Source organism: Nanorana parkeri, unplaced genomic scaffold, assembly GCF_000935625.1.
Source record: "Nanorana parkeri isolate BGI_ZX_2015 unplaced genomic scaffold, ASM93562v1 scaffold636, whole genome shotgun sequence".
Lineage (NCBI taxonomy): Eukaryota > Metazoa > Chordata > Amphibia > Anura > Dicroglossidae > Nanorana > Nanorana parkeri.
This window is the reverse complement of record NW_017306904.1, coordinates 872,816-887,772: the sequence shown is the minus strand read 5'-3', so window position 1 is coordinate 887,772 and position 14,957 is coordinate 872,816. Positions and strand designations below refer to the sequence as shown.

The 14,957-nt window shown below is 36.3% G+C and overlaps 1 protein-coding gene across 1 annotated transcript in view; it reads right to left on the bottom strand.

Moving 5' to 3' along the window:
- Window positions 1-9,195: 9,195 nt before the first annotated feature.
- Window positions 9,196-14,957, bottom strand: part of FAM155A (family with sequence similarity 155 member A) — a 379,916-nt gene continuing 374,154 nt past the window's right edge. Inside the window, exon 3 of the mRNA XM_018563156.1 lies at window positions 9,196-9,491. Coding sequence (XP_018418658.1) covers window positions 9,196-9,491 — 296 coding nt within the window. The remainder of the gene's footprint in view (window positions 9,492-14,957) is intronic.

Below are 14,957 nucleotides of genomic sequence, written 5' to 3'. Positions count from 1 at the left end.
AACTGTAAGACGCTGATTGACATAATTAAAGAGTTTTTACAGACCTCTGTTTGTGAATTGTTTTCCACAAAAAGCCTTCGGGCAATTTGTGGCCAATAGGCAACTGTTCACCCCTCATTATAGCACTGATAAGAGTGGCACTATTATTTACTGTCCTTTACAAGATAATGGGTATAGGAGCGTTGAGTTTAAGCACAACCTAATGTATACAGAAACTCCTCCAGTCAGTCTAAAAAGTATTAATTCACAAAGCCCAGTGCTCTTCTTTCATTGCAAGGAAGAACACCCTTCAGCTACCATATTTGAAAAATGAATACTGTCTCTTTAATGGACAAAACTCCCAGTATAATGTAATACCAATGTGAATGCCAATAAGTAATAATAACATATAGCTCTGATTGTGTAGAATGACATAGAATGAGTTTTAACATATTGCACAAAATGTGGATTTTCCCTATTGCTGAAAATAAGACATAAGAGACATTGTAATAATCTGTACCACAATAATACAAAAATAAAAACCATTATTATGATTTTGTTTCAGAAATATTGTTTTGTATTTTGTTTCTTGTTTTTTTTAACCATTTTAATCATGTATGTATAGGCATACAGCATGAGGGGAAGTGGATAAGGATTGTGGTTACAATGGTGGCAAGATGCAAATTCATTCTGGCAAAGTAAGATGCACACAACACAAGCATGCTCAAATCTGTGCCATACAAATATTACTGATGGCAAAGGGATGGAATGAGATCTGCATCATACATGATTATTGTTTTTTCATTTCAAATGCAGGTACTTGTCTGTTTGCAGTTTTAGAGCCGTCTCCCAAAGGAAGGCGCTGATCTCACTGCTACACTGGAAGTACTTTGTTAAAAGAGAACACGTTATAAAGCAGTAGCCATTCCTTTAACGTCAATGAAATAAAAAATAAAAAAAATAACTTTTCCGGGTTGACAGATCCAAGTAAAAAGACAGAACAGGAAAAAAAGACATACAATTTCAGTTTAAGCATTAAAGATACAGAAGGAATTGTTGATCAGACATAAAAGGCATTAGGCATAACATATAGTATGACAAGTCACAACTGGTAAATAAGACTGTGAACACTGTTAGCTTCTGTCGCAATACCATTTTCATAATACAGCTTACTTTACATTTATTTGCCACAAGAAAATAATATAAAATATAAAACTTCTGGGATGCTCTATTTTTTTTTTTAATTTATTAGACCTACTCCTTCACAATAGGATGTTAGCACGTAACCACTCAGCGCTGAGAAATACTAATAGAACTACAAAAGGTGGTCAAAAAGACAGTTACCCATGGGCCAAAATGTGGTATAAAAATTATTACTTTATTTAATCAAACATACATATACAAAATAATAATTAAATTAATGAAAATATCCACAAGCCACCACCTCCACAATAAAATTACATTTTATAATGTTCCTAATAATTTAGTTATTGATTTTTGTATTTGTATTTTGTATTAAAGTACTAATTTGTGGATGCAATTTTGTCCCAAAGGCAACAGTCTTTTTGTCCACCTTTGGTGGTTCTTTTAGTATTTAGTTTACATTTAAGGATGTTTACTACAGGGAAAAAAACAATGTCTGGGGTTTGGTTATTAGTGGTTTAAGAGCAACCAAGTGATTATGTGCACTGATGATCACATCTAGCCGCATTAAATTATTTTCAATAATATTAGCTGGGATCTTTATATGCGGGAGAACATCATATAGGGTTAATCAAAGCTGGATTTCAAAAAGTCAGATTTGACATAGCAGTGTATTCTCCTATGGAAGTTGGGTTTGTACAAGGACAATGGGTGCCAATGTAATTCTGCTTTAGGGGTTTCCAGAGCAGGAGGAATCCACACAGGGCAACCTTTAAGGAGTATGAGGGCTGCATATTTAATGTGGACTAATTCTACATCCCAAATTCATTGCAGTGCAGCATAGTGTAAACACATTACTTTGCTCAGTGCTCATTTTCATGAAGCTGTTTTCTCTGTATACTACTGGTATCAAGGAGGGCTCAGCCAGCATAAAAAAACACCCCTTTTCATGCACACAGGCCTCAGGAGTCTGAGGGCAGTAACTCATTGAGCGTCCTCTCCACAGGTTAAAGAATAAGTTAAAGAAATCTTTACATAGCTAGCTGGATTGCATCATTATTTGATATATCTAAAAATGGGATTAGTAAATGACTAATTAAATCATGTCATCATTGTTTGTAATCCTGTTTATGAGCTCAGTTACAGACAAAGTGGTAATAGTGTTTCTTATTGTATGGGCTGAGCTGCTGGCCTAAGGGAAGGGGATAGACCAGCATTTACATTTATCGCAACCATGTGAAATTTTTAAAACAAAAATACATTTACTTCAACCCAGAATGAAATTAAAGACCAAATTAAGTTAGTGGTCTCACAAAACAAAATTCTTATGTAAGAAAGCCCCAAAGGAAGCATGCTGGTTATAGGGAAGTAAGCCAGTACACATGTCCAGCTTTACTCATCAAGAATTAGCATGTGCCTGGGAATGGCTGCTACCATTTAGTGCCTTCTTACATAAGTGCTGCCAAGCTTGTAATCTTCTTTTCATATATCACATAATCTGTTGCCTTATGTCTAAGCACGTTAATGCTATCTGTATTCTAATTAGCAAGGTAAAAGACTCAGTATTGTATTGTGATGCAATGCAAAATTGTATATGCAAGAATAATAACTTTTGTAAATTGTGCAATGGATTTCAAAGGACCTGTACACACAAAAAAATATTTTATGCAAAAAAAAAGGTAAAAATTGCAAACATATAGGCAAAAATTCCCATATGTCAACAAATGAGTGTTACCAAGGAAAACACATGTGTGCCATCAGGTCCAAATCTTTATCAAAGTTATCTTCTTGAATCTTTAAGAGGAATATCTGTAAATCTTACTAGCCTACCTATTGTATAAACCCATGTCTTACAGAGGGTTTCTGCCAATTTAAGAACTATATATATATATAAAATGTTTTGGATCTCAGATTTACTTGATGAAATGAGAAGGTACAATACATATACCCAGGACTAGGCCCCAATTTCAAACTATGTTAAGGTGACTTTTGGAGAAACTTCTTTTTCAGATTTTTTTAAAATCTGAAAGCAGTGTAATACATACAACAGGTTTTTGTATAGCTAAATCAAATGTATAATGTATATTGGAATTTTCTGCTAAGAATAAAAAATAAATAAATAACATCAAAATAAAGCTGGGCATACATGGCTGGAAATTCATAGAAACTTTCATATGAAAAAATCATCAATCATCATCAAAACATTAAAAAATGCTCTCAGAGATGTGACAAATATTGTTTGAAATTTTGTTTGATTTTAACATTCGATTATGGAATGAACGGTGTTTACTGAACGAAAGCCAAATTTAGCCACACTTAGGGGTTGATTTACTAACCTTATAAACACGCCACAAACAAGTATACACCTCTGTAGTGTGTTCCCTCCCAGCATGATCTATTGGTGGAATCTAGACACCTTTGTAGTGTGTACACACCCGGTGTGTTGTGCAATGCCCTGCATGAATTGCAAGGTGATGTTGTGTAAATTAGCTCTACATTGTGTTGCTTGCGTTGACGAATGCAGGAATGTAAATGCATGAGCTAACCATTTTTGTCTAAACTGTGAAGCAGCATTATATATGCATTATGTGCATGATTTTTCCATATATGGCATTAGTGGAAATATGCTTTTAGAGACTTTTTGGTTGATAAATACACTTTGCTGTGTAAAAATCACACGCACCTAGTGCGTGCGTGTGTTTAGGTTAGTAAATCAGCCCCTTAGCCACACTTTTAGAATTTTGTGAGAGAAAAAAATTCAATCCTGCTGCTTTTATTTTTTTGTCACTAAGGTCAAAACAATTTGACCCCATTAACTATTATTTGTATTACTATTACTGCACCCGCATTTTAATATGTGTCCTTAGGAAAGATGGTCCTCATCAACGTAAAGCTAACTAGCCATGTCCCAATATATTATCTATGATAATTTACTGCATTAAAAAGGAAATATATATATTTCCTATATACTATAATGTATAAAAATACTTCATCAGTTCTCTCTCAAAAGCTTAACCTGCACTAACCTAAAGTGCAAGAAACATACTTAAAAGCTTAATGTAATCTATATATCCTAAACACATAATTTGTAGGTGAAGGAACCTGATTTATGTTTTCATAGAAAAATATTTTCTAATTCTCATCTAAGTCAACACATTCATATAAACTGCAAACCTCTAACCATATCCTACTCCATGCAGTGATATTAGTCAATATACAACCCACCACAGAAGCAATTTCTGAGAACAAGGCAACGGAGAGAAGTTTTTAATTTTATTTAGCTCTTTAAACTCTACCCAGTACTGAATGTTTGCTATTTTATGTAGTTATCCTTAAAGTATTGTGGTAGACTTATCTTTGTAACTTCAAGTTGTGAAGAATTTTAAGAAGTAACTTTACTTGTAATAAAAGTAATTTTGTTGGCTAATCTAAAATATTTTATCAAATATATTTGATATAATAAGCAATGTCTAGAAAAAATATTGTTTACATTCATGGTATACAGTTATTTCTTTGCCTTAGTGGTTTACAAATATCGGAGCCCATGTGACATTTTAGTTATCTACGACATTACTTTGGAGCAGTTTTAACAGTTTGTTAAACTGATTGACATCTACTAAACAGTGCTCAGCAGGCGCATGAAAGGCAGATTGCAAAGAAAAGGGCTAATACACAGTTAGATCTAGTGCTGTAGTCATTGTAAACCTCTGAAAGCAACTGTCTTTTTTTCATATGTGACTTCGCAAAGATGTAACTGTATTCATCTGGTACTGTGACTGATTTCATGCAGCTCCACAATGCCATGATTCTATCACTTTGCAAAAATGTAACACCAATAATCTTCTCCAAAACATAAATGTACCAGTTGAGTATGTGCAATTTGACAAGATTGTTGGGTGATTTTGTTTTTCTGCACTTTATGTTTACATTTGCAACTTTCAGAAACATCCAACTAAAACTGATAAATTGTTCTTGAGTATGAGGGTTGAAACACTCCTTAGTTACATGTATTTCCATAGGACAATTAGATCTTCTTTACTGATCAATATGGAAACTCCAGATAGGGACAAATAGATATCCATATGATTTGCAGCATAGAGCACTAGCCATAGGTGTCACAGTAAGCCCAAATCACCAAACAAACTTAGACAGTCATGAACACCAGCAGTTGGTATGAATTATTGCAAACAGGTAAGCAAACAAAAAATTTGTAGTTTATCATATAAATGTAAGGGATTAAACATTTTGTTATGATGTCTACAATTAAAAGACACAGGATAAATTGTGTCAATGCCAGGGCAAAATGTTTCACATTTTTTATCAGAAGCAAAAAGTGTTTTAAAAATTCCCGTAAAGTCTTATTTACCAGTAATACCATAGAAATATACAGCAGTTCCATAGTATTCAAAAGTATATTTGTCTTTTGACAATCCAAAATACCATTTATTGATATGAGTTTATAAGAACCTTGCTACTGTCATGGTGCAGGATGTAAAAAGGTAAATGAACATGAAACTGATATGACACATAATACACACAGCACAACACAAAAGAAAAGACGTTGAATGGCCTTTGCCCAGCAGAGGTAGATAAAGGTTATAACAAACTGTTTACTGACCATACATACAGGTACTTAAACAGTAGATCAGTTGAACAAGAGCTCAGCCGTTAAGTGCTTTTTATACATTGCTCCCCCTCTGCTCTATTCTAAAGAACTAGTTTACCACCCAGTTATTGCTCCACTATATTTAAATATTCTACCTACCTAAAATCTACATTCTACCATTATTTAAGGCTTTTTTTAAATTATTCATTCTATTAGTCTTATTTTTGCAATGTGTAAATAAAATTACAATGTATCCTAACACCAAGAAAAAGCACCATGTATTCTCAAACATAAAGCTGTTATTGAAAATAAAACAAAATTGCACTGGACAACATTATATATAAATATACATCTTTTTCTGGTGCATTTTCTTACTATTGCGCTATTATGTGCAAATGCTTTGATTTGTTTTATTTTATTATTAGCGCATTTTTATGACTAAAATCAGGAGAAGAATTAAAATGATGAATGCATAGTATTGGTCCTTTCTACATAATCTCAGGTAGTAGATGAGGCAGAGACTAAAAGAAAAGACTATCTCTTAAGAAGGGGGTGCCTGTAAGCAAAGAAGCGGTGTTTGCTTTAAAGTATTTTCCTTCATATCCCTGCTACACAGCAAACATTTTTGAAGTGCACTTCCCAAGTGTAGAAAGAGAATAGGAAGGAAACTGAGTTTATTTATTGTAACAGCCCTTATAAATCTTCCTTCCTTTAATATTACTGGAAACAATAAACAACCAAACAAAAACATTTCTAACATGGTAGCAATACTAATAAATATGTAAATTAAATGATTTACTAGTCTGGAACAAGAAAATAAAAAATAAAAAAACTACACAATGTTCTTTCTAAAAGAATGCACTGAGCTTTTCAGGTTACAATGAAAATCAACATTTACAGAAACATACAGATGGGTTAGTCGCCAGTGTTCAACAAAATACCAGATCACTAGCATTGGCAGGGCATGGCAAGATACTCACACATTAGCATTTATAAAGCGCTGGGGGAATTGGATTTATTTTATTTATTTGTTTATTTTTTGCACATAAACCATGTCTGGCCAAAAATTAGACACACACAAAGTATTCCAACGTTGTATGCCTAAAATACATTAAATTAGAAGGGCTCTATTACTTTATAAATGGCTTGGTACACTTGCTAAAGGTGTCCGTCTGGTTTTCTGGTTAACTACTAGGTCAGATTTGCCAGGAATAATGTTTGTTTATTTACTTAATGTTTTTTTATTAACTCAAAATTCAAATGTATAGGTCCCCCTGCCAGCACTGCTAAACTCTGTACACTAATGAGGAAAGCTTACTAAAAGATCTTCAGGCTTACAGATGCCTGGTTCCCTGTCATGCTCTGTGGTATCTTCCACTGACCTCTACATTACTATTGAATACTGTACTGACAAAAGGTTTGGCATCCATAGAGTGCAGCGAGGTACTCTTCCATTTGATACTCCAGCAAGTGTCAAATGTAGAAGATCTTTCAGCAAGCTCCCCTGTTCAGTGCGGTGGGGTTTGGCAGTACAGTCACTGAGAAAGGTAAGTATAAATTATTTGTTTTGCCGGGAACTGCCAGTTTCAGGTTTTAAACAGGTTTAAGGGTCACTTTAAATGAAACCCGAAATAAGAAAAATTATATTGACTTCCACTGCTGAATTCCTATTGAAAATGCTAGTGTCTTGGCTACCTCTGGAACATGTATGCAGCCAGTGTGGTCAAGGCAAAGTCAGAACTCCTGATCTGCATATTTTTCTGGGTTATTGATTCTATGGGGTTGATTTACTAACCTTATAAACACACCACGAACATGTATACACCTCTTTAGTGTGTTCCCTCCCAGCATAATCTATGGGTGGAATCTAAACACCTTTGTAGTGTGTACACACCCAGCAGGTGTGTTGTGCAAAGCCCTGCCCTGAATTGCAAGGTGATGTTGTGTAAATTAGCTCTACATTGTGTTGCTTGCGTTGATGAATGCAGGAATGTAAATGCATGAGCTAACCATTTTTGTCTAAACTGTGAAGCAGCATTATATATGCATCATGTGCATGATTTTTCCATATATGGCATTAGTGGAAACATGCTTATAGAGACTTTTTGGTTGATAAATACGCTTTGCTGTGTAAAAATCACGCGCACCTGGTGCGTGCGTGTGTTTAGGTTAGTAAATCACCCCCTATGTATTAAAGCCATTGGTTCAACATGAAAACCAGACAAGTTTTTTTTAGAAGATATAGTCAGTAGTGGCAGGTCCCATATTTCTTTCAGAACAGGTTCCCTTTAAAGAGGGGAGGCAAAAAAAAAGTTAAATCAACAAACACACAAATCAGTCGATCAATCAAATAAGGAGCCAGGGCTAATTGGAACTTAGTTTTAAACTGTTTTTTGTTGAACACATTAAGCTTAAGCTTAGCATTGTTCTAATAATTTAATTGTAATTTAAATAAGCCTCAAGGTTTCCCCTGGTCCTGATTGCGAGACTTCCCATCTTGATATGTTTTGATTATATATACATTGAACTACTAAATATTTGATTGATAAAAAAAAAACTGCAACTACAGCAGAAAAAAAATAATAATTCACAACGAATGCCAAAAGTTTACCTCCAATGTGAAGGCCTTCAACTATATTACTCACTGAGCTTAACTGGTTCAACATACTGAATCAAAAGGCTGCTCCTGTTCAACTGACCAGCAAAGAGACTGGACATTTTATTTTTCTCAGATGGGACCTGGAACAACACAGTTTGTTATAGGTTCACGTAAAAATTATATAATTGCCCAACTCTTTAAGGAGAGCATTAGTCTCACTGTTTTCATCATCATCCAGCCCTAAGACACGTAGTTTTCTCAGTCAGTTGGCTGATCCTACAATGATAAAGACAACCTACTATAGGTGTATCCATTGCTTACAATTAAACAGTTGAAACTAAGCTGTTTATATTGTTGTTTTTGTGGGGTTTTTCTTTTTTTGCTTTAAAGAGATGGGTATAACAATGTAACAGATGGGCATAATGGATATTGGTGCTGTTATTGTTTGCTATGTTTGCATTCATAGCACTGCCATTAGAGTAGAAACTGACAGGACATAAATGATGAGTACAATGACTAGAAATATATAGACAGTGAAAAGACTCAGTATAGCTTTGAGAAACCATCCCAAAAATAAAATCCTGTATTAACAAGTGCAAAATCAAACAAAAAAGAAAAATCCATACATTAAAACACAGTGTATAAAATGGTGTGAGAAATTTCAGTCACCATACAGCCTTTTAGTCAATAAAAAGCTGTCCCATGTTGTCCTTGAAGTTTGGAGTCTGGCCCATCTTGACTTATTATTCAGACTGACTTGTAAAAATGGGTTGTAAGGTACAAGCACCTCGTTTCTGTTACACGTGACTGTAGCATTTTGCTGGAGTGGGCCAGTGGCGTGTCTATCTAATTGAAAATTTCCATTATTCTATTCCTCATTTGTTGAACGGTCTTCCAAAATTCTTATGTTTTCAAAACCCAGTCCTGTTGAGTTTTGTGCTGCTGAGACTGCTAGTACGGTATGTAATAGTATCAGTACAAGAACACACAGTTTAAGTCTGCTGTTACACAGTCTGGATGCTGATGAAGCTGTGAGTGACGTCCTGTGACACAACGTTGAATCGTGTGATTTTTTAGTCCCTTTGGATTGGTTATCTGTTGATAATTCCCATCTGACATCACAGCATTCTGGTTCTGCATTGGTTGGATAGGTTTCATACAGCCCTGTAAAGCAAAACAACATTAATTAATAATAATAATAATAATGTTGTGTATTTACAAAAAAACACCTCCACCCCTAGGTTACCTATACAGGAGATGTACCTTTGTAAGTATACCTTTCTAACCTTGGAATTGGATATGGATAAACAATGCAGCAGATGGTCATTTTAACACAGCAGCAACAAAGCTGAACCATTACTGGGACATTTAGGTTTACTGAGGCATTGTGCTCGATGTTACTTTCCCTACCCCAAGCAACTGGAAGTACTCCACAGGCCCCAAAAATGCTTCATGAGAGCCACCATTAAAGGTGAATTCCAGGCAAAGTTAAAGAGATACACAGATTACACAGATGTAATACATATATGGGAGATGTCTTACCTGCCAAAGTGATGTCACTGAGGCAAAGTGAAATATTTACAGGAGTATTGGGAGGGTAAAATATACTCATCCCAATACTTTGAGCTGGCGTTTTACACTGCATCGGTCACACTCTGCCCCTCTGATCGCTCAGCTCACAGTCTTCTCCATGCAGAGAGCAGTAACTGTCAGTCACCCTCCCCGCAGGGATTCGCCCTCCCCTCTCTCTATTTCTATAGCGATCACTGGAGGGACAGACAGAGGAGGGGGTGGGTACAGCTGTCAATCCTAGAGAGAGAGAGACAGCTGTCAATCAGGAAGCGGGGTAGATACCGCCTGTAGTATGGCTCTGCACTGTCAGCATATAGTGGGCAGTAGCAAAAGTAGTAAATGTACTCCTGTAACCCAAAAGAGAACTAATAATAATTTACATGGCTCCTGTATTTAGACAAAATTTACGTGACTCATATTTCAGCTTTGCATCTCATAAAATCTTTAATATGTTAAAGTAATTTTCAATATTTTGAGATTTGCAGCTTTCGTTAAAATTACAAGTGACCACTTCAACAAACATTATGCATGCATGGTCCATTGTTGTCACCATCAAGAAACCCTACATTTCACAAAGGCCCCCAAGGGTCAAAACACATTATGCATATCAGACGCAGTATCTCTGCATAGACTTTACAATGCTTTTTTTGACTGATGATATAAACAAGTGGATTTTATTTTGACTACAGAAGTGCTTATCTTTTGCATGAGAAAACCTGCCCCAAGAATTACCCTGCTGCCACTGCTGAAGTGCATGCAAGCAGACATGAAGTGGTTGGAAGAGGCTGAGACTGAGCTTCAACAAAGGATGAAAAAATGCAAAAAGGTATTTATTTATTTTTTAAAGTTGTTTTTGATACTCGGTGCTCTGGCAATAAAAATGTCATCAAGTTAGGGTTTCCTACGATGATCATACACAACAATTTTGTAGTGTCTTCTTTTCAAAGTGTGCCGTTGTGACGTGTGGGGCTTCTGGAGTGTCCCTGTGCATTTAAGGAGAAATGGGCTGCCTCCTGTTGAACCTGCACCCAATTTACCCTTTGATAGATATGCTCTAAGATGGAGGCTCTCATAGATTAGGAGTTAGGACCACACTACAAAGAGGAGCCTTCACGAGGCAGTGTGGCTTCCACATATTTTGCAAAAGGTGTGCAACTAAAACCTCTGTTTTTAACCCTAAAATTTAGACAGGCACATTTTTGTTTTTTTTTGCAGGTTAGCTGGTAAGTGTGCTGGGAAATTATTGCTTTTGTTTTCAAAGTGTGATGCCAGGATTTGGATAAAACATATACGAATACACCACGAATCACAGATACTGAAATATACAGTATGTGGCATATTAATACAGCACCCCATATACTTGCCCTTAGAGTTTTTGTTACTTGGTTAATTATTTGGTGCATAGTATTTTGGCACTACAATTATTGTTGTTATTATCATCATCATACTAAAGTGTAAATTTGTTTTGGCACATGCAGTTATAAAACAAAATTATCAATGGCTATTGTAACAGTTACATTAGACTTTGTTATTAAGGGCACATTTTCAAAGTAAATTATCCATGTGTTATAAAGAAGAGTAAAAAGTAAAACATTATATTTCTGTTTTATATATTTTAATCAGGTAAATATTGCATATTCATTAATAGGGTCACACACCCCTTTGCATCTGTAGAGATGGATCTATCTCTGGGAGCTGTTAGCAATTAGGAAGCCCCAATAAAGATTTTAAAGCTTTTATGCATATAAAAAAATAATGCTGCAACATAATACTTTATAAACTTAAAAATAAAAAAACAATCAAATTGAGTCTTAGCTTAAAATGAATATACTTTTGTCTAAACTAAGTCTAAACTATTTGGCTGCTGAGTCCCTTTGTGGAGATCTTTCTTCAATTCCTGTCTTAAAACACAACACGGAGTGAGGGTAGATCTCTCCAAATTAAGGGCTAGCCTCTCTTAGATAGTTATCCCTGGTAAAAGTGCCCATATTAGAAGATTTCCCATCTGTTTTATTTCTGTTCCAGGGACAACTCTAAATATAGATTTTTTTTCTCACTTTCAGTTCCAGTGACAACCGTCATCAGGACAAATAGAGAGTAAAGTTCCACAGCAGCAACACAGACAATTAACACTTAACAGGAGTTCTAACCTTTCCTTACGTTATCCAAAATGAAGAAATGGCTTAAGATACAATTTAAGGTGAACTACTATAGCATCTGTATAGGTGATGACAATTCACTAATACCATTTTCTGCAGATGAAGCTTCAAATGCTAAAACTAAATCACACCTAATTCTACTTTGCTAAAAACAAGAGCATACATCTTCTTAAAGCCAATCTACAGACAGAATGAAAAGGTGGCCACTGCTACCTATAAGAACTTAAATTATATGCTACTAAATAACATGTTACAGAGCAATGATTCTAACTGTAGCATACATTTTATGCTTGCAAATCTAATTATATGCAAAATGTGATTTATCTAGTGCTGCTTATCATTACTCGGCCACAAGGTGGTGCTACATGCATACCTAGTTTGATTTTGGAATAAAAGAGTGAAATGTTTAAAATGGGAAAACTAGATATGTTATGCCAATTAATGCAAATGTATCTGTACTGATTATGCACAAATAACTATATTTTGGGTTATTATTGTTACTTTTGAAAACAAAAAGTAAAACTGTAAATAGTGAGAATGTCAATCAAGCAGCAAAAAAAAACACAGTTAAAATATACATTTTGGAGCATTTTTTTGTGATTTTACGCAGCCGGTTTCTGTCATGCAGATTCCAAAGGAAGCACAGCCAGATCCTAAAATTCTACTCCAGCGGCTTTTCACCTGTCAGAGACACTGATCAAAACACTCCCTGATATTGCTGATTTGGCAATGAAGAAGCAGTAGTACATTGATGATGCCATCCCTCTGTTCACAATGTTCTCTCTTCTTACGAGTTTTTGGGCTTGTCAGCACACTGCACTATAGTTTCAAGTCTGACTGGTTTCAAGTGATTGCCCTCCATCTCTCAATCTGAGTGCTGCTGTACCTGTACTTGTACATTACATAAGCCCGAGTCAAGAAAAATTCAGATAATGACTTTAGTTGCATCGAAAAATATTTAATGAATATATTTTACATTTTTAATTAACAGATAACAGCATTAACTTTGTGCTTTTATATCTACACGGACTGGCAGATTGGCACAGATTGACTAGGGATGCATTGTTTTTGCCCTTACATTATAGTGCAGCTATATGTCAAAGTCATACACAAAAGTCAACACAACCACCTGCTATACAAAATTTTACCAATATCCTCACATGCAGGACATCACATGTTCAGCAAAGTTCTGGCAAGCTGCAATAGCACAAAATAGAAACAGGCACACTAAGGTGCCTAATTATATTTTTTTTCACACAAGATTCATACAACCTACATTAAGGATTCATGCATTTTTGTAATTTATAAGGCTTAGCCATTGAAAAGAGTATGGGGTCTATTCACAAAGCTGCCAAAGGATCTAGCCATAGCTTCGGCCGATCCTTCGGCTAGCTTCGGCCCCAGGACCCCTTCGGTTCAGTAGAACCTCAGGGCTGCTGTACAGGCTAATCACTATAGCCCGTACAGCTCCCGAAGTTGGCTGAGGGGCTCAGTCGAGCCGAAGGCACATGCTTCGGCTCGACTGAGCCCAGTCACTCCGGGAGTCTCCCGCTATTAGGTAGCGGCTCCCGGCCGGCCGGGAGAGAAACACTTTATCCCGGAAAGTTTTACTCTGCTCGACAGAGCAGAGTAAACCGTTCCCTGCTCTGTTGTCTTTTTTTTTTCTTCTGACATCGGAGCCGCCGACTGCCTTCAGAATAAAAAAAAAAAACAGCATAGGAATGCATAGCTAGATTCCTATTGGCTATTTCAATTTGCAATAGCCAATAGCAAACTAGCTATTGCACCCGCCCACTGCTGCTGTCAATCAGCAGACGGGACCTGAAGTTCTCCATCAGGGGAGTGAATAGCCGAACAGTGTTCGGCTCACTTCACTTTGGGTCGGTTATTCACTCGGTTGCCTACGGCAGCTTTGTGAATAGACCCCTATATGTTACCACTATCGCTGTACTGCAGGAAAGGTGGAAAGTAAACAGAGCCAAAACTCTTATTAGATAGGATTATTACTAGGGATGCACAGATACTTTTCGAGTACCAGTGCAGATACTTGGCATTATCATGGGAACTACCAGGGTTGCAGCGGTTGCAGCTGGGACCTGGCTCTGGCGCTCCACCACTGTCCTGAAATCATTAGTCTGTATTGTTTTAGAAAACCTGTCACATGACAATAAACAAAAATGTATCAGTACTCGTACTTGTAAGTACTTGGCAAGTACCAGTACTCGTACTCGCAAAACTGGTATCTGTGCATCCCATTATTTATATTTCTAAAAACAAAATCATACATTAAAACAGAGATGTACAAATCCCAGGAGCTCCGTGTGCTTCTTACAAATGACAGCTGCCTCCTAATTTTTGAATTTTTCTCTAGTGTAGTCTTGGAGCTCAAAAGTATCGGTACATGTACTCGTATATGTACCGAGTACTGTACTTGGTATCTGTGCAACCCTAATTATTATATTCATAAAAGAACTCAAGGGATTCTAAAAACCTAGAGTAGCCCCACTGCAAGGGCTAAGTGCTCGTTTTGTCTAGGGGAGTCAAATAAAGCACCGAATCTTCAGTCCCACAGTGGTCAGCACTCACCTCTCCCCCTCCTCTCTGGCTGTGGAATGGACCTTCATTAGATGCAATGACATCAGTGGTCCTTTGACCGCTGGAGCCCGGGGACGAAGAGGCTGCAGGGACCATTCTAGCAGCCCTGGGGGGACTGAGGGTCAGGTAGGTGTATCTGCTTTATTTGATTCCCCTAGACAAAATGAGCACTTAACCCTTGCAGTGAGGTAGTAGCACCACTGAAAGGGTATTTTTTTAAACTGCTGGAGTTCTTCTTTAACATAATATGGTGATCAGATGCTCCCTTCTTTTTGTAACCGTTTTAAGATTTAGAAAATTACTT